Raw genomic sequence first — 19,831 nt, 5'->3', positions numbered from 1 at the left:
TGCTGATAGGGATATGCCGAGAGTGAGATAAGCAAGATAGAGCAATTTATTAAGCAATAGCACACTCCAGGCAGTGCATTTCAGGAGGATTATATCACGCCTTGGGTGGTAATAGAAGGAACAAGACTGAGAAGTCTGAGCGGCTTTAACCATCCGAGAAGTATTATAATGACTTAGAAGTGCCAAGGCTTGAAGTCTGTTTTATTGCTCTTATGAAATGTAATTTAAACAAGGCAAACAGTAAGATTTGCTCATTTACTGGGCATTATGAACATAATTGGTCATTATTGATACCACTGATGGCCAATCAAAACCTCCAGTTGTGACCAGCATTTTAAACTAACCAAAACATAAGGGGATAAAAACTGGCCCACCAGTGATGCTTTCACATCATTCATTTCATAACTTTGCTAGGTTAAGCAAGAGTATTAAGGTCTCTGAAGAAAATAATACTTTTGTGGGTAATAGTTTAAGCACTCCTATGGTCAAACCCTATTTATAAAACTATAATGAATGTTTGTTTTGTTGCAGTCACTGAGAAGTGATTATATCTTGAATCATTCGGCCATTTTTAAGATATTTCCTGTTATAGCAAATCCCCCACACACCCCAAAAAAACCCCCACATAAAACTTCTGCCTGGTTCTCTTTCTTACAGACATTTCCAAGTGAAACAGAGCCTTGCATCTTTACCTGCATAATCTAAAATCCTGCCAGCCCAGTTCAGAAATACCTCCTCTTACAGAAAAATTCAAAGTAAAATGAATAGAGTGGGATAAGAGAGAGACAAAGTCTTTCTATTATGTCTTTTATATTAAATACAAGCCATTGTAATTTTCTATATAACTTCATTACTTTGTCTACATTTAGTTGATTTCTATTAAACTCAGTAAGCTTTTTACTGTATTCTGAAGCAAAATTTGAGAGGCTGCTCTGAAAATAAAATCCTCTAGAACATTCCTCTGCAAGTTCTTGGTAAAAATTATGCAGCATTTCACCTGTCACAAAAACCTGCTCTATTATACAAAAAGGTTTGGGAATAACTCTAAATTCTGAACTCCTGTTTCTTAAATCATTGTTTTTCTCCAGTAATGGTGAGAGCAGAGTGCTCTCTAGAGTATTTCATAACAAGAGCCCATAAAGTAGTAGGAAGCTAATAGAAAACCTTTGGGAGATTAAACTAGGTTCTCAGCAAGTCTAAATAGACATTGTGCCATTGCAGTGGGTTGATTCAGTTAATCTCCATGAAACTTTTAGTAAACCCAATTTCCTCTCTGACACAGTTCCCTGTTCATATGGTAGGTTTCCAACATTGGCATGTTCTAATGAGGGCAAAATTTGAGGGAATAGCAACAATACCAGGGCTGAAGAGAAAGAAAAATGCAGTTGTGTAGAATAGCACAAAAATTGAGCAAAGACTATATAATATAGCATTATAACATATCACTCAGACTGGTTGAAGTAAGAAGGGACCTCTGAAGGTCATCTTGTCCAAACATCCCCCACCCAGGCAGGGCCACCTAGAGACACTTGCCTAGGACCAGTGTCCAGATGGCTTTTGAATATCTCCAAGGACAGAGATCCCACAACCTCCCTCGGCAACCTGAGTGCTCAGTCAGCTGGGTGGCCCCCAGCATGGACTGGTGCATGGGGTTGTTCCTCCCAAGGGGCAGGACTTTGCACTTCTCTTTGTTGAGCTTTGTAGAATATATAGTAATAGGAGCTAAGTCTATGGAGAAGAGGAGAAGCAGCAGGACTAGTGGGGTCATGAGTGATATGCAAGAAAGCTACGGCAATGGTAGCCACCAGCTGGTGGATTGAGAAGCCAAGGGGAAACATGGAGGAAGAGAGAGAGAGGAACCCCACTGAAAAGGAAACCTTAACAACATTGTCTGTCCATCTGGCAAAAGTTAATTTTGAAAAGAAGCAAAATACAGAGCTTTTGCCACTTAGTTTTTGAAGATGAACAAGTGGAGAAGAACAAATTCAGAAGCCATGTCACTAAATTTCAACATAACTGAAATCCTCCACAGTCTGAATCTACAAATTTGCTTCATCGTTAGACATAAATAAACAACTCGGAGATAACAGATGTGTGTTACAGAGTCTCATGCCTGGATGAGTAGTTCAGAGCCAGAAGCATTTGGTTTTAATATAATTCACAGCCCTGTGTGGCCAAGATCACTGAAAAGTCTCTGTCGCCTTAGTGATCACAGTATATTGCAGATTCAGTGGGAATATTGGGTAGTAAGACAAAGCATTTCAATGCACCGGCCATCATTTTTTGTTTAAATGTAGGGCTTGAGTACAGAATAAAAAAACCCCAAAACCCAACACTTTGCTGTTTCTACACTTTTATATTAATTGAGCCTCCCCAGCTACATTGCAGCTCTATCCTCAAAATAGTCTCTTCTAATAAAAAATAAATGTATCTTAAAATTACAAAAATAATGTATATAAATACATACGCACTGATCTCTGTAATGAATGAAGATAAAATTAAAAGGGCAGCTTAGAGAAAATATACCTTTATATTATGAGAGTCTCGAAATGGTGCCTAGACAGGTCACTCCAACATGGGGGGGGGAAAGAAATGGAAAGCCAAATTCAAGACCTAAGTTTAAATGATGTAAGAAGCAGTGACATTAAATTTCAGTCTACCTTTAAGGAAACAACTAAAAATACTTAAATTTTGCTACCGATTATGACGGTAATCATAGAACTGCCTTAAAAACTATTGGACTGGTCTATGCTGACTCCAGTCTACAGGCAGTGACACAGTATTCTTCTCTGTTTCAAAAAAACTGCAAAAGGTTAAAACTTGTTAATAGAATTTGATCAGAACACCAGAGTCAAGGCTGAAAGAAAATATGAAGTGACACAGCAGACCAAAGCTACCTGATAAAATCTGCAGAGTTTTTAACTATTTCAGAAGAAACAAGAAACACAAGTAAGTCCTTTCTGTTTCAATCAAAATAGGTTATGAGTTTCCTTAAAGAGTGACTTTTATTTTTCCACCAAAGGCGTCTTTTGTCTTTGGGTCTATGGCAGATCTGGAGCCAGCCTGCATGCTTGCAAATCTTTCCTCTATCTAGAGGAAAGAAAGAGAAGACAATGCCAGAATGCGCTCGCTAGCCCCAAACAAAGAATCCAGCACTATCAAAGCACTAGCAATCCTTGGTTCATGCTGCTTTGTTTCTCTCAGTGCAGGATATAAAAGCATCTTTGGCTGTATGTTTTTATAACAGAAATGAGTACCTTGTCATGTTTTAAATCAGCAGCTGAAAGACTTCTTAAGTCAACGTGACAGTATTTGAAATGTCCCATGCTGCCGCACTTAAGATATGCCAATCACAATTAATAGCAACAGATTTGCTATTCCAAAACAAATAAAACCTGCAGAGTTTTTCTGCTGAATGAAGAGCTGATGAGTGAAAACAGAAGCAAAATTACCACAATAGCCAGTTAGCCTGTCAATGGAAATTACTTTCATTTGTCTGTATTCACAAGGGTTAGTAAACAATAACGCTTCAGCTAATATAGTTTTTGTTATATTCAAATTGAATGTGAAATGCAGGCTGACATTATAAATGGATCTCTTACTCTTTTGCACTGGATTTCTGAGGTCTTCTGAGTCTATGTTTAAATTGGTCTGTAAGTTTCATATATTTTGGTATGAACTCTATTAAATTTGTGCCATTTTTCCCTCTAGCAAATTAAGGATTGTTCTCTTGTTGTTTGAAGGAGAGATGTATCTATAGGTTCCCCTCACTCAGTAGGAACCAAGTGAATATTTTATATTATTCTAGTGTATTTTAAAGAGTTGTGCTGAAAATCCACTTGGTAGGGTGGTAAGATCTCTTGCTTTGTAAATAAATGCTTCTCATCTTCCAAATTCTGTGATTTTCTTTTTCTGAAGTCCCACAACAGTTTTGGTGCTCCCAGCTGCCATGTCCCACCCAGCAGGTTTTACTAATCCTGAGTTGCACCTCATGACCCTCTTTACCATGGGGAGTGGATGCAGATCTCCGTGAGAAAATTCCTTTTCTTTACTTTTTCCAGTAAATTCTGCTTTTTTGCCATCTGGTCACACTTCTTTTCATTTAATTTCTTCCTCATGTTCCTGTTTAATTCAGGGCATCCCTCTAAGCCCTCCTCAAGCCCTCATTTTTACTGACCAGTCAGTAAAACCTTTTCTTTGTAAGCTAACTGAGCATCTATTGAAGGGCTCCCTTGCGGGCTGCTACTCTGGACCTACGACTGGAAACTTTGGGACAACACAGGCTTACTCAGATAGACATAAGGCAAACAATTCAGATAATAATTCATGAGACTGAAGTGTGTGATTAAACTAGTTTTGCCTCTTTTAAACCTTTGCTGGGCAGTCTCCTGTAAAGCTTTTAGGGACTAATGATGTTGGGAATACAGCAGGGATGCGAAGCCTAATACCAAGCAATAAACCTATGTAAAATTACTCGCATTCATGCAGTAAAGAAACTAATTCACAAGTTTTAACGTAACAGGCACACAGATGTAATGAGTCTAGTTCTGTAGCAGACCAACTGCTCTCTCACAGTTGGATTCCCTAAACAGTTACACTGGGAGTATTTTGGACAGAAAGAAAACTTTATAAACCCACCCACATACATTCAAAGAACTCTTGTAGCTCTCAGCTGGCTCTGGTTTTCTGTCTTTGGTTTTCTTTAAAAAAATCCACAACAAACATGAAACAATCTCTTCAGCTTTCCTCAGCTGGCCATCGCTGCTCGACACAAATGATAATTTTAAAAGTAATATCTTTAGGTCGATGTGTTCAAAATCATACCTCTTGTGGAAATTCTCTAGCTTTCCTTCTTTTTTTTAGATGGCGGTGTTACTTTAGCTTTTTTCCCTTCTAGGAATTTCATACTTGATTTTCATGCATACTTTTGGCTTTTATGGATGTCATCTGATTGTTTCTAACAGGGAATTATGTAATTTCTAAATTACATGTTGCCAGTGTTACATAAATATGATGCTTTTACCTACAGTGTTCTATCCAAATTCATGTTGAAATCCAAAAAACTATCTGTGAGTTTTGAGGCTGAAGTGGTCATGACTCTTTGCAGAGCAGATTCTCTGTACAATTACAAATAGGTGTACCTGCAGTGCCAGTAGTGACTGACGAACAAATACTTGGATATGTCACAAGGTATTTGTTCTCTTTTGTTGTCAAGTGTTATTATATAAATCTTTGCTCTCATATGAAGCTGTGTTTTCCTATTCCACTTCGCATTACAACTCTAATTTGTAGACCAGAATTTTAAATAGTACATACCAAGCCAAGATCTGTAGTCCCTGATGCATTTAGGACTCATGGTTAAAGCTCTGCCAGAAGAGGTAGCTTGTAAGAAGAGACTTGGGAACATAAACAGAATTGGGGAATAGCCTGAGCTACACCAGATGCTAGAGGGGACTGAAAAAGCATCCAGGAAGGCCAGAGAAGGCTGACTCTAAACATTATATAGGAAAATTGAGATAAATCAGAAGAGGGAGGAAAAAATATTAGATACAATAAGACCACTTAGCACCAGTGACTAGTCTAAACTTATTTCAAAAGCCAAATCCCAATATTTTTTGCCTAAGAACATAGCACTCACATTAACTATGAATAATTCTCCAACAGATGATGAGAAATACTTTTTTTTTTTCCCCCCGAGAAAAATCATCTTTCTCTAATTAGACAACTACAAGTCAAAACAAGCTAGCATGTATTGATCCAAACTTCTCATGGTTCCCACACCGGGGAGCCAAATGTCTTATAAACCTTATAGCACAAGGCTTTCCAGTGCTCCCAAGTCCCTTGTGGGCTGTGGGAGGGAGGTAGGGAAGAGGAAGGTCTCTACAGGAACAGGGAGGATATATAGGTTTTCTCTCAGAGGCAGAGTATCCCTCTATCTCTTACCTTGTTGCACAAAGGATCCATACACAAACCACATGGAGTTGTAGAGGGTTGTAGAGGTCATGGATCCCATCTGAAGGCGCGGTGGGTTGAGCCAGTTCAAGAGGTAGACCAGTAGCCCTACTAACAGCACAGTGCCAGCTATGCATGCCCACAGGGAGAGGTCAAATGGTGCCAAGCAGGCAAACATGTCTACTGTCTTCTCTGCCTTTCGAAGCAGCACACCCACTGAGTAGTCCATGTAACGTGTTGTGAAGTCCACCACATTTTCCCTGTCGGGTGTGATGGTTAGGGCAGAGATCCCTATATCAGCTCTCTGAGGAAAGAGGGAGAGAGAAAAACATGCATAAGTAGGAGCTACAGAAAAGATCTTTGTTCCTCTGCCTCTTTGATTATGGCAGCTAAACTTATAGAGAAGCAGATGCCACAGCCAATGTCATAAGCATCATATATATGAACACAGAAACGTGGCTAAGTCTTGAACAGAATAGCTGTACCACATGTCAGTATCTGTAAGCAAACCTCTCTTGGTGGACTCAGGCACATTAGCTCTCCATGTTGTTATTTTCCAAGGAATCAAAATAGTTCAAATACAGATAACATCTGGAGGAAACCTACTTCTGGTAATTTTTCTCAGCCTGGCTTAGTGAAGCCATCATTGGCATCGTGGCAAAAGGCAGACCTTGTGTATAGCATTTCCAATCATAGGAAATTAGTTGTCCGACAGAACCACGTGATATCCAACATTTTGATGACATGATGATCATGACAAAGGGCCACTGCACGATAAAGAGCATCTCATGTATCCTGGGATTTTGGGGGCACTCGAAATTCTGAAAAACATCAATTTTGGCTGCAGAGTCTGAAGTGCAGAAGAGCAGACATTCCATGCAGTTCCTTTACTATTTATTCCTCTATATCCTCCTGCTAAGCAATTCCTCTCTATGACAATCTGTCCTGCAACTACCTTGGACTTGCTTTGTGCCATTTACATTTTTTGTAATTTAAAGAACCCATTTCAGATGAAAAGAGGATGAGTAACATTACTCGATCTAATCATCGTATTTCACAGCATGTCTGGGTATTAGGTCTCCAGAGACACCAGGCACAACTGCAGCAGGTGCTATTTTATTTTTCACATGTACAATTAGAACTGCAGTGAAAACAAGAAAAGGTATTTAAAGCAGACACATTAACACCATTTTAAAAAGCCCAAATACTGAACAAAAAGCCTATAAATTCTAGATATTTTAATATGAAAAAGAGTATTTAAAATACTTTAAGCTGCTATTAGTTTGATTTAATCTATTTCTGTTCTGCCTAAAGCAGCGTGTGGTCCTTTGGAAGGGGGTGAGGAGAGCACAAAGGCTTGAAAGTCTCAGTACTGTGTCAAATTTTATTAACTCACTTGAATCTCTTTCTTCTTGCCCAAAGAAGGCAGAGATTCCTAGCTTCTTAGAAATGTGATGTGAAATATTAAGTGAGAAGATATGGCAGCTGAAACTGATTAGAATCAAAGTTGCAAATCATCTGGGCTCTTTCAATATTATCTGCAAAACACTCTCATGCCCATGGTGCAACATACTTTTAATCACAGTGCACTTAAGACCGGTTTAAATTATGTTACTTTAAGTTCATATTAATTGTTCACTGGCTTGAGAAAGTGGTGGAAGATAGCTGGAGGCTGATGACTTGGACAAAAAAGTGCTTGAAAAATATTGATTTGCTTAAAAGCCATGAATTAGAGCTTCAGCTTTAATTTGTGGGTTAGATTCTCTAGTGTCTTACGTGAAGCTATGTTGATGTGCACAGCTGAAAGCATGGCTTCACGAATTTGTGTCCCTTCCTAACAATTTTTTGTGAGTGATGATTTAACTGCCCTTTGCCCATGGGCAGCAGCAAACTCAGTCAGTAATCCAAGTAAAAATTTCCTCAGAATTATCCATGGAAACATTCAGATCATCTGAGTCTCTATCCTCTGATTATAAAACTTCTGGTCAACAAGTGACTGGAGTGATTCACAGTATCTGCTAACAGTTAAGCCCTAGCTCCAGTGAGCACATTGCAAAGCAGTCATCATTTGAACTGTTTTCCGCAGTTGTGAATATAAATGTACGTTTAAAATAATTTACAAATGTAAAAGTCCAATGCTCTATAGCAATTGTTGTCAAAGAGAAAAACATGGTTATATTTAATTAATAAGGTATGCCTGGGTTTTTTTCCTGAATGTATATCAAAAAGTTAAATAGGAATTGAGGGTTAAAGGAAGACACATGGAAACAAGAAGTCCTAGACTTAGCCCCTGCTGTTTAACTTTAGCTGTGTTATTAATTATCAGCATGTCACTAAATTACTTCCCTACCACACTAGATTATTGTGAGATGCTAATTCAAGTTGTATTTGTAAGATGTTTAAAGATTCTCCACCGAAAAGCAATATACATAAGCAAAGATACTTATATCAAATAATAGATTACTGTAGGACTGAATAATTACTAGAATTTTTTCTGCCTTTTTTTTTTCCTTCTTTTTAAAGAGAAACATATTTCTCCATAAAATACACTGAAGGCATTGCATGAAAAAGCACAGCATGTTGTATTTGTGGAAATACTGCTTCCATTTTACATCTCTGGGGAGCAGTCTCTCCAAATTCCCCACCTTTATGGTTCCACTCTGGTTGTCAGCCATCTATGACAGAGCAACAACGTTATCCTAATGGAAATGTTGCATTTCCTTTGTCATACTGCAGCAGGAATTGTGATATAATTATGTCTTGTGGTTAAAGAGTGGTAGTAAAGTAAAAAATAGAAAGGAGAGAGATAAATCCTAACTTCTCAGCACTCTGATGTTACACTACAATATGACAACTCAAATTCTTAACTTACTAAACTAAATCATATACATCAGTTCAAGAGAAAACTGTACGTTTAGCACAAAACCAAGCTTAAGCTTAACTTAACAGTTAATCTACTGATGTTGAGCATTCTTAATTACATATAGATTCTGTCAACTTGCATCAAAACTGGAAGATGAAAAAACCTAAATGCTTGTCATTAACATGTCAAATTGGATCAGAGAAGACATCAGTTTGAGGAAGTCAAGGTTCACTTAGTGTTTCTGAGATAAAAAGGCAAATGCATGCAATTATGTCAATATTTAGATGTAAAGCTGCCAATCTGAATTATAAACATGTAAAACTCTCTACTCACTAAGTTTTGCAGTGCCAAAATCAACCAAGTATCAGCATCTTAGATGATGCTTAGTCTGTTTAACACATTTCTGATGAATGAGACTGACTCCTGAAACTGTCTGACTGAAAAAAACAGCAGAGGGCATTATTTTTCTTTACGTGACCTGCTTAGGAATTTATATTGCTTAACAGCAGCTCTCCTGTGGTCACTGTAGAGCAACATTATCAGAATCAGAATATCCAAAATAAATGACCAAATGGGTCTGATAACATTGTTACTGGTGTCACAGAACCAGCTCATCAGCAAAGCCTAGAAATCCCTGAAATCCCCCTATGTTATTGCTTAAGCAAGCACATCTCATACACGTAGAAAGCAATCTTATGATGATTCCTGCAGTTCATGATCAAGAACAGGGAAAATAAATTAATCTACTTTAAATTGCTCCCATGAGGCCTTCCATTTTATCCATTTTCAATGTTAAATCAAGTTTCAATACATGCTGGAAGCAATAAACCACAGTCCCACATGTTACACAGCTATTAATATGGACATGTAAAAATTAATGACACACACATTTTTGCTCAAACTAACATACATACATCCAAATATTTCTCCTTTTACTCAGCTATTATTTTTTCTTCTCACTTTGTCCTCCCTGTATGCTTTCTTCCTTCCTATGCTACTCTCCTTAGGAAGATGTGTTTAAAAAACAGCCTTGTAAGAGGCTTCTACTTGGCTTGCAGTTTCTTTTAGAAATGTTTAGGCACTTATTTAATTTTCCTTTTCTGATGGACCTAAGTGGAATTAGGCAGTTTTCCCTATGCTATTTGCTTCCTGATGGCTCTTCATTGGAAAAAAATTCTTAGCAATCAAGGTGGCATGGTGACATGTGGGAAACAATGGTTGATGGATGTGAATATCACTGGGAAGTCCACAGTGGTTCTGGAAAGCCTACTGTCCTCTCCCAGAAGTGGTGTTAGCCACCTCTCTTGTCTGTCACACAGGCTTATCCCTCTGGTAATGTAGACTTGAGGGCAACTAAAGGAAGCATCTGTGAGAGATTTGTGGGAAAGTGCTGCTCCCCTGAGATGGTTTCAGCCTCTCCGTGGAAAGCTGCTGCTCTCTCAATGTATCCTGTCTGTGAGCTGAAGCTCTGCAGGGCACCCTGAAAGCCCTGGCCATTTGACAGGAGAGGGGCAAGAGTAACACATGGCACTCTCAAGGAGCATTTATCCTTCGTAGACCTTCCGGTTCAGGCACTCAGCAAACAGAAAGCTTTCTACAGCATGGTTACACTGAATTTATTTCGACAGGAGAAGGTGTATGGAGCAAGGGTGTATCTAATGTATGTCTTGACAATCAGAGGAGGGGAGGCTTGAATCAGTTTCCAAATTCAAATTAAAGACCAGTTGCTTTGATCTGCTGATTTCAGCTCCCATTTTAGCAGCCAATGGGGACCTTGTCTTCAAAGCTGGAAAGGAGCGAACTTGGCATAGTCTCACGTCTGTGAGGCCAGCAGTGGACATAGGGCATGTACGTGGCACCGCAGGACTTCTGCCCTGCACAGCAGCTCAAGCAGGGCTACTGCAAATGAGAGCAGCCCAGGACTGCTCTCACTGATACCAGGGCCTGCATCAGAGCCCAACGCATGCTGAATCAGGTTAATGCAAACAGTATACGTTGATCTTGAACACAGAAATTATGTACTTGCTGCAGCAACTGCCATTTCATATGGCATATCTTCTGTAGTGGCTACAGACATCCTTCTCAATGAGATGTAGTCAAAAAGAGAAGGCAGCTGTTTTCCATTACCCTTGAGTGGGACTTGTCTTTTGCAGAAATACATTGCTCCCGACTCATTTCTGGCTCATGCACTGACAGGCAGAGCGCACTCTGTTTCTGGATTTCCTGCACACGTTGGCCAGACTATCATGTAAGACTTGGTTGGGAAAACAAGGAAAAACACTGTTTTAAACAGGTTAGACCTATTCTCTGCTCCTTTGCTTCCTCTTACAAAGTTGCCAAGCAGATAGACATTTGAGTTCTGGAAGCAGAACTCAGTTCACAGTAAATAAGAAACCAGCCTTTCAAGAACAGCTTGCACTTGGTAAAGGGTAGATAGATACTGGCTGCTTGCCCAGAGGTTCTCTTTTACCTTAAAAGGGACAGAGAATGGGAGAGAAGGATACAGTGAACCTTTCTTGTTAATTATATAAGGGGTAAGGAAGTTCAAAAGTTATACATTGCCACAGTATTAGAAAAGTTTTTTTGAATTCCAAATGCAGTTCCATTAACTCTTCATACTTTCTAACTGTACAGAAAGATTTCATATCCATTAAGACTCATTTATAGTAAAATTGTAGCAGACTGGTAAATCTGTTCCACTCATGACATCTATTTACAGAAGTAGGTGGTTAACACCTTAAGGCTGTCATTAGAGTTATACGAGCCCCTGCCTACTAAGGGGACAAAAATGACATACATATTTTTCAGTGAACCATTTCATTTCAGTTGTTATGAGTTCTGCCTTATGAATCATTCATTTCAAATAAATAAAAAATGTTCCAGACCCACTTCCATCTCCAGAGCCGTCGAGGACTAAGACCCCTCCAGCCTGTGTTATGCAGTTGCCTGCTGAGTCCTTTGCTGAGTACTGTAGAGAGTAGGGTGTAGTATAACATCAAATTTAAGGAGCAGGAAAAATGATAAAAATAAATCAATAGGCCATTGTGGTGTTACATCTCATAATTAGATGAGGGACTTTTAGTTGTTAAAGTTTAGAAGGTGGAGGAAAATATACTTTTCTATGTGGCTCCACCTTACCATCTATGATCACAGCATTCCAACTGCGAAAGGGCATAGGGAGATGGCAAAGGAAATTTATTACTACAGTGTAGATGTATGAACCGTGCCACGTGTATGGCATGTGTGGTTGTTTTACATTCCAACAAGCTTTCTACTGCTCAGGAAGGCAGAACAGGTTAAATCTCTCACTATGGTTTTTTTCCATGGGGATCTTTTTTTAATTTTTTGATTTTTTTTCCTTTTTTCCTCCTTTACTGCAAGATTTATTCTCCAGCATTTTGCTAACTTTTAGCTGAAGTATTTAATGATTAGATCCTGTATCTGACTGCATTGCTCCTTATTCTTTGCTGTGATTATCAATTAAATTCCACCTGCAGATTTGGAAAAGCACCTCCATAAAAAAACCAGCAAGTTATTTACATGAATATCTACTACAGTTATTTATGGAAAAACAATAAATGTAGGTGTCTACAGCTGTAAAAGCTGCCTCTACAGGTTGACTAAGAGCAAATATATATGTCCATGGCGCAAATGAGACATCAACAGAATACCATCAGCATAGCCCTGTCTCTTAATGGGACAAACTGCAAACAGACAAGATGTGAAGAGTGGAAAAAAAAGAAAAATATGGCACATTTGTTTAATTTATTTATGATACAATATTGAACATTTAATGTAAAATTAGGCAGGCTAAATGGTTTATTAATTACAGAATAGAGAAGATACTACTCTTGATTCATACATCTACATAATGTGTTATTGTATATCAAGAAAACATTTTCTGTTGATTATATACTTCATGTAGTCATCACACCAACATTTTTCTAAGTGCTGTACATTATTTATGTAATGTGTCACTAATTACTGCAACACCAATTTTTCCTCTTTTGAACAGCCTCTTCAACTCATTTGTGTCAGGTCTTGCCAAATTAATTAGGATGCTGTGCATCCCATTATTTGACTGTATTCAGATTTCGTACTGCTGTACTTTGGTTGGAAAAAAAGAGATTGCCCAGCTTCTTAAATAGCTACCAGCAAGCACTATTTCTAGCTTTTTCTTTAATGCCCAGTGCACCTGGGCATACTATCAAATGCTGGCGATGCAGGCAATGAACAAAATGCTATTACTGACTCATTAAAAAAGGTTAGTGGCTGATACAAAGATAAAGCTAAATAATATGTGGTATATTATCCCATGACCTTATTTAGTATGCTATTAATAACCTTACCTTAAATACCAGTTCTCCTATCAGTCCGTTCCATGACCCATCATCCTGAGGACTCCCATACTTGTGATCCGGTGCAACGTAAATTTCATATTTAAAGCCAAGGTAAGTGGCCAAGGCTTCCAACACATCTATTGAGAAGCCCTGATACTTCTTCGGTTTTCCCAGAACATTTTCAGACACCATAACGAAGGGCTCTTCCTAAACAGAAAACAAAGGAGGCAACTGTTAGTAAAGAAATGAAACAGCTTTCCAAACGTGGCATGTTTTTCAAAAGTAAAGGAGGAACTATTTATACAAAACTTTCTTACAACACATTGAATGTGTGATTTCACACTGTGAAATGCTATTTTATTATGTATTTACTTCAACAGAGAAATTTTCTTCTCTACTATGTGTTTCAGAAGTAAATCTTCTGTTGTAACATTACAACTGAAATGCTTTTCAGTAATGCCTTCTGTCTGCACTTATGCTCGGCAGGGCAGACATGCACTCATATGTCTGTCCATAAATACGGAGGATTCTACAGCGCTGCCAGTTTCCACTGGCTGGGCAAACTCTGTATCTGACAAATGCAACTGTTCATGCCGTAAGGAGTGAAAAACATGGCAAAACAGGCTGTACTGTAGAAACATGCATATGTCTTGTCCTTCTACTGTAATCTGAATCTGAATATAAGCTGGTTGACTTTAAATATTTCTATCCAAGGAGCATCCATTTGATTAGTTTAGGAGGACTCAATTATGGAACTTTGTCTATTAGAATAATTGGTGAATATTCATCAAAAAGATGACCGTAATAAAGGATGTCAATAGATACTGAAAGTTGTAATTGGTTGGTAAGTTTTCCAAACAATATGCTTTTCTTTTCCTTTTCCCCAAGATCTGTAAACGTTCTCTCCATTTTTGTATTAATATTTCTAATAATATTCTCAGAAAGAGATGATTTTTTGGCTAACTTTAATTTCTGTTTTCCCCCTCTCTATTATTCTTCCTGTTGAGTATTTGATGTCTAGACATTCTCCTTCACATCTTTTTAAAATGAAACACAAAAAGAGATCATATTTCTAAGCAGAAAAAAATATATTTGCCATAGATGGATCTCACTTATGCTTGTTCTGTATTTTCTCTGCGAACATCTATCTGATCTACCTAAGTAGAGCAAAAGTATCAAATCTCCCAAAAAAGCATGAAGGCAGTGTAACACTTAGGTATTTTTTTTAAAAAAATGCTACACTTTTCCTTTTAATTCTTTACATGCTGCTGTAATTTAATGTGAGTTCATCAGAAACATCTATTCTGAGGTGCAAAAAGTTAGTTCTATCATGTCATGGCTTGGCCATGACAAGCACATGAAACCACTTCCTGACAATTTCCCCCTAGTCTGCATAACCCACAAAGCATACAGAAGAAAACAGATTTGATTTTCCACAGCATGTGTGGCCCAAAGTTTAATTTTATCTCCAGAGGCATTTTTGTTGGTGTTTAAATGATTTTTTCTTTATTATTCTTCTATTCATCTCTGTTAATGACTTTGACGTCAAGGTACTTTTCACAATTTTTTCACTAATACTTCACTAAATATTTTTAGTTTCTTAGTATGTCACTCTATATAAACAGGTATCACTGAATTGCAGGCAGGATGTTCTTGGGATAAGAAAGCGTTATTTGTAAATGCTTGAGTTAACATTCATGAGGATAGCCACATACTAAGAATGCTGCCAAAGAAGCAGGGATGCAACCAGACTGCACTGGCAGGATGTTCTTTTCTGACTGCAGAAAATCCAGAGAAACCTCCAAACCCAAATCAAACCAAACCAAAAAAAAAAAAAAAAAAAAAACCCCAAAAAACCCAACAGAAAAAAGAACTCCAAAAAACCAGGAGGGTTGACAGTCTCAAGTTATTATTTCCCAGTTGTCAGAGAGAATTTCTTTCTTCCCAGTTTTCCAAGATCAGCCAAATGGAATTAAAATGGAGCACAGCAAGTGCAAGTGAATTTTTAAAGTAGTTCTCCAGCACCTGGGTTCCAAGAACATTGAAGCAACTGAGACTAAGTTGATGAAAACACAGAGTGAATTCAGCTTTGTTGATAACTTGGATGAGAGATTCCCTACATACAGACTCAAAACTGCTGGAAAAAAATGTTTCCACAAAAAATAATATTGTAATTTATCGATCTAAGCACATTATGCACAAAATTCCAAAGATTTGTATGTACAAAGGGTGTTTTAGAAGTTGATAATTTTCATATTAGAAAGGATTTATTCTTATCACTTCTAAGTTATTAGAAAATAGTTGCCCTTAAACTGAATTTTTATTCCATTAGTTAAAAAGGAATTGCTAATTGTTCTGGTTTAAAACACTGTTTAAAATGGAGTTTGTCGCAACTAATGTCAGTCTGTTATTAAGCTATGTAATATTGTTTGCTGTTGACAGATTTACAAAAGACTCCAATGTCCAGTTGTGATATACACTTAATGAAATATAAATAATCAAATAGCTTTATGCAATGCAACTAACACTTCCCAATTTCTGTTGAAGCCTGAAGCAGCAAAAAATTTAATCATATTCCAAACAAAATAAATCTATTGCTAGGGTTTTTTTTGTAATTGTTTACATTTCTCAGAAGGCATTGGAAGAGGACAAAAATGTTTGTCTTTATTTACACACACACCCCCACACCCCCCCCATATATGCTGCAAGCTGAAACCATGCCAGTTGTCTTTTTATCCACTGGAAAGGTGTTATGGGAGCTGCTATGGAAAGAGATATACATCCCTACAATATTGATGTTAAAATGATTGTCTCCGTTTGAGAAAGCAGATCTTGCAGAAAGAAAATACACAAAACAAGAACAGCCACAGCCAATACATTTCTCAACTACTGAACAGAAAAATAATGAGAAGAAAAAATAAGTTCATAGAAAGTAGGTGTCAAAAATTCACAAGCTAACTAATGAGTTTGGAGGTGAAAAAAATCACCTGAATGATGAAGCTTCCATTCAACCCCAATAAATTTGAAAAAATCCCGATATACTTGTTCTCCAGAGTAAGTGGTAATTAAGATCATATAAGCAGGTCTTTCTCAGAGAAGCCATACAATCGCTATCCTTCGAGATACTCAAAACTCACCTAGACACAGTCCTCAACAACCTGCTCTAACATTAGCCAAGCTTAACACAGATGCCATCCAAGGATCGCTTCAAACCTAAATTGTTCCAGGATGCAGTGAAGTGATCAAAGGAAAGGCCACTGTTCCTGCTTCTCCTTTTCTTCCGCTTTTGGAGACACGTCTCTAGGGGAGTGAGGAGCCTTTGTGGGGCAAGAGCAGACTTCACAGCCTCTAAAGTCAGGGAAGTCTAGAAAAGCAATAAAGTCACAACACGCATGACTGAGGAGGAAAAAAAAAGGAATGGATCGCTCTCCCTTAACTGGGTTTGGCAAGATGGATGATCTGTCTCACTGGGCCCCATAGGCATCAGATATATTTAAGAGGATGGCTTTGAAGTCAACCTCAGTGGAGATCCTTTAAGAGAGGAGATACTTTCCTTCTACTTTACCCTCAACGTGCCTCTTTGTCAACTGCATGCAGCACTACTAAGTCCATGATAAGGCTCCTTCTCAAAATAGCTCCACAGTTATCACTGCCTGGTTTCTTCTTGGAATCTGTGCTGCCCTGATACAGAGGAGGATATGTTTAAGACTTGATGTGGATCAAAGGATTTTACACAGTGTTGTGGGTTAAGCCTGGTAGACAGCTAAGCACTGCACAGCCAATACTACCTGCAGCAAAATGAAAGTCAGCAGCAAACAGGTAAAGTTTATATTCGGTGAAGCTGTGCATATTGCTTTTTACAACTGTACGAAGGCAAAGTCTGGTTCTAGAGATGATTACCCCCTGAGCAAGAGAAGCTGCAAAATGCTAGCAAACTAGCACATCTTAGGAAGGCTAAAGGCAGACCCAAGATTAAGGCAACATAGCATAACAAAAAGGAAAGTGCTGGGAAAGATGACATCATAGTACAAGTACATTGAAGAAGCAACTCACAAAAACACTTGTCTCCATTCATTTACCTATTATCACTAACTAGGTTTATAAGATTTTTTAAGGAAGAAGCTACAATTAAGACTGACATAGGTTAACAACATGCTACATATTAAGACTTATAGAATTTAACATCCTCCTCCCACCAGAGCAACTAGCTACCTTCTCATGCAATAGCCCTGGTGATGTTTGATTCCTTTACTAAAGTAATTCTACTACTCAGCCATCACAAATCTACTCAATTTTTGTCAGGTGAGTTGATCTGATTCCCAGGGGTCCAGACAAATGTCAGTGCAGGAGGAGCAATGGAGTAACACTGTACAAGCGGAACTGAGGAAGTACCAAGAATGTGCCCGTTTTGGTATCAGGGGATGGTTAAGCAGCTCAGACATCTTACCCAAACCTATCTTCAGATATGCAACACAATATTATTTGAGCATATTTCACAAATTAAGGTTTATCACTGAAATACTGGGTTGAGTAAGAAGAGCTATCATCACCATTTTCCACATGCAGAACTGAAATGCACAGATTTCATGACTTGTACAGCTGAGAAGTGAATCTCAGTGTGCTGGGTCAGGGACAAATGCCTTAATCGTAGACTGTTTTCCCTCCATCTTATTTTAACACTTTAAAACATTTGTACATACATATTTATCTGTGTTCTGGCAAACCATGAGTGTAAGAGCAGGAAAACCAGTAGAGGAAAGGAAGCATTAAATGAGAACAAAGGAAGGTGGGATCCAAAAATGAGATGACTCAGAAAGAGAAAAGTCTTACTTTTGAAAGAACTGCTTGCCAGTGTAAAACTGCGAGTGGACAACAGAGATTGTAACGTGCCCTAGTCCAGGCAGAACTAATAGCAGGGCAACAGGAGCACAAGAAGAAACGTTAGACATCCAAAACCCTGCCCTCAACCCCTGCCCTGAATTTTACACAATGGAAAGTAGTGGATAGAGAATTTATTTTGTTTTAAACATATCGGCGGAAATTAGAGGTTGATAGTATAGAGCTTGGAGCAATCTAGATTCAAGATTAGTAGAAAAAAAAGCTGCACTTTATTGCTTTTTCCAACAAGATAAAGGACTAACAGTTTTGCCTATTCAGGACTTAGGTTCTGGTGCACATAAAAATGAAGTAACATAAGGTTTTGTAAGTGCTTTAAGAGTCTAAGATTAAAAGTACAAAGCATAGTTTTTATTTACTCTGATGAAATTCTCAACCACACAACAATAATTTGGATGTAATAGCTGGTCTGAAGTCATTTTTTTATATCCCTTACTAGACCACCTAATAAAGTTAAAAATAAGAAAGAGACAAGCTTTTGGGCAGAGAAGACCTTCACATTTGAAAACAGAAGGAGCAATACTGAAGCTATATAGCAGAAAAGAACAATTACTCAGAGTTTAACTTGGTTATGTTAATTAATTAGACAATCAAGGAGAAACATTGGTTTCTAACCATGCTACAGAGGTGGACAGTAAAGTCAAGCAATAAATTCAGGCCTTAGAGGAGGCAGGGAGGGAGAGCAAGAGAACCATTGCTTGTGAAGCGTTCAGGTACCACTTACATGTAGGGAAAAAGTATATCCCTTAACACAGAGTCTCTATTATGGATGATTTTTAGCAGCCAGTAGAATAGTGACTTTAAATTCCAAGCTTTGATAGTCATCTTTTAGTTCCTCAATGAAAATCAGGTTTTGCAGTTTCTGGTACTTTTGTATAGGTTCTCTCTTTTTAGACAAATTACAGAAAACTCTATTGAAAGAACAGAAAAAGCACCATTCAAATCTTCAACACAGCATTCTAAATATGTGAGAGGAAGAAAAAGTTGCATTCAGTGGCCTGTTCATAATGACGTGGTGATCTCAGCCCAGCTGTTAATGATTTTACGTGCATACCACATCATCAGGAGATCATTGAATGGGCAAAAAGACAGATTTTCTCTGTAATTCAAGGGTAGATTCTGTGGCTTTAAGTTGAGACTTATTTCAGGATAGAAGCTATATGGAGCCATGATATATTTATGACAGTCTTATGCTTGCACTATAGATAAAAATGCTAAAAAAAATACTAGGACATACTTTATAAATGGAAAAGCAAAATGTTTGGGATTATTCTCCTGCTCGGCTGAATCCTCTTTTCCCCTTAACATGGGCTGAAAAGCTTCCTAGCCAGGAGGCTATACAGAAATTAAGTAAACAAAAAGTTATTGGCTTGTGAGATCAGAGAAACTGATCACTGCTGGGATTTACACCACATATCGGGGCTTGACTCTAAAACTGCAGATGGATAGCCTTATGTGGTTCTACTATGTCTGGAAGAGAGTTTTGAAATTAGGTAATTATATGGGTGGTTAGAATTCATACAGCATACGAAAATGACCTCTGTGTGTACTCATTAGAAATTTCTGAACACACTGGGATATAATACTTTAATATTGACACTCTGTATTCATTAAATGGGACTCTGTATTCATTAAATCCTCCCTCTTTCTCTACTGAAAGTAGAAAGAGAGAGGAAAAAACAGAAGGAAGAAATGCAGCTCAGTTGTGAGCAAGACTGTCAATCTGTCCTCAGCACTGACTCTAAAAACAGTGGACAGGCACATTAAATGATTCACACAG

General features: G+C 38.0%; 1 protein-coding gene across 2 annotated transcripts in view; it reads right to left on the bottom strand.

The window, feature by feature from the left end:
- Positions 1 to 19,831, bottom strand: part of GRID2 (glutamate ionotropic receptor delta type subunit 2) — a 747,631-nt gene that overhangs the window by 126,224 nt on the left and 601,576 nt on the right. For both annotated transcript variants that reach the window (XM_054825310.1, XM_054825311.1), the window contains exons 10-11: positions 13,165 to 13,362; positions 5,944 to 6,256 (exon numbers count right to left, since the gene is read on the bottom strand). In XM_054825310.1, the coding sequence (XP_054681285.1) occupies positions 5,944 to 6,256; positions 13,165 to 13,362 (511 nt within the window). The remainder of the gene's footprint in view (positions 1 to 5,943; positions 6,257 to 13,164; positions 13,363 to 19,831) is intronic.

Source organism: Grus americana, chromosome 4 (assembly GCF_028858705.1).
Source record: "Grus americana isolate bGruAme1 chromosome 4, bGruAme1.mat, whole genome shotgun sequence".
In the NCBI taxonomy this organism is placed as follows: domain Eukaryota; kingdom Metazoa; phylum Chordata; class Aves; order Gruiformes; family Gruidae; genus Grus; species Grus americana.
The sequence above is the reverse complement of the archived record's forward strand: the minus strand, read 5'-3'. Positions and strand labels throughout refer to the sequence as shown.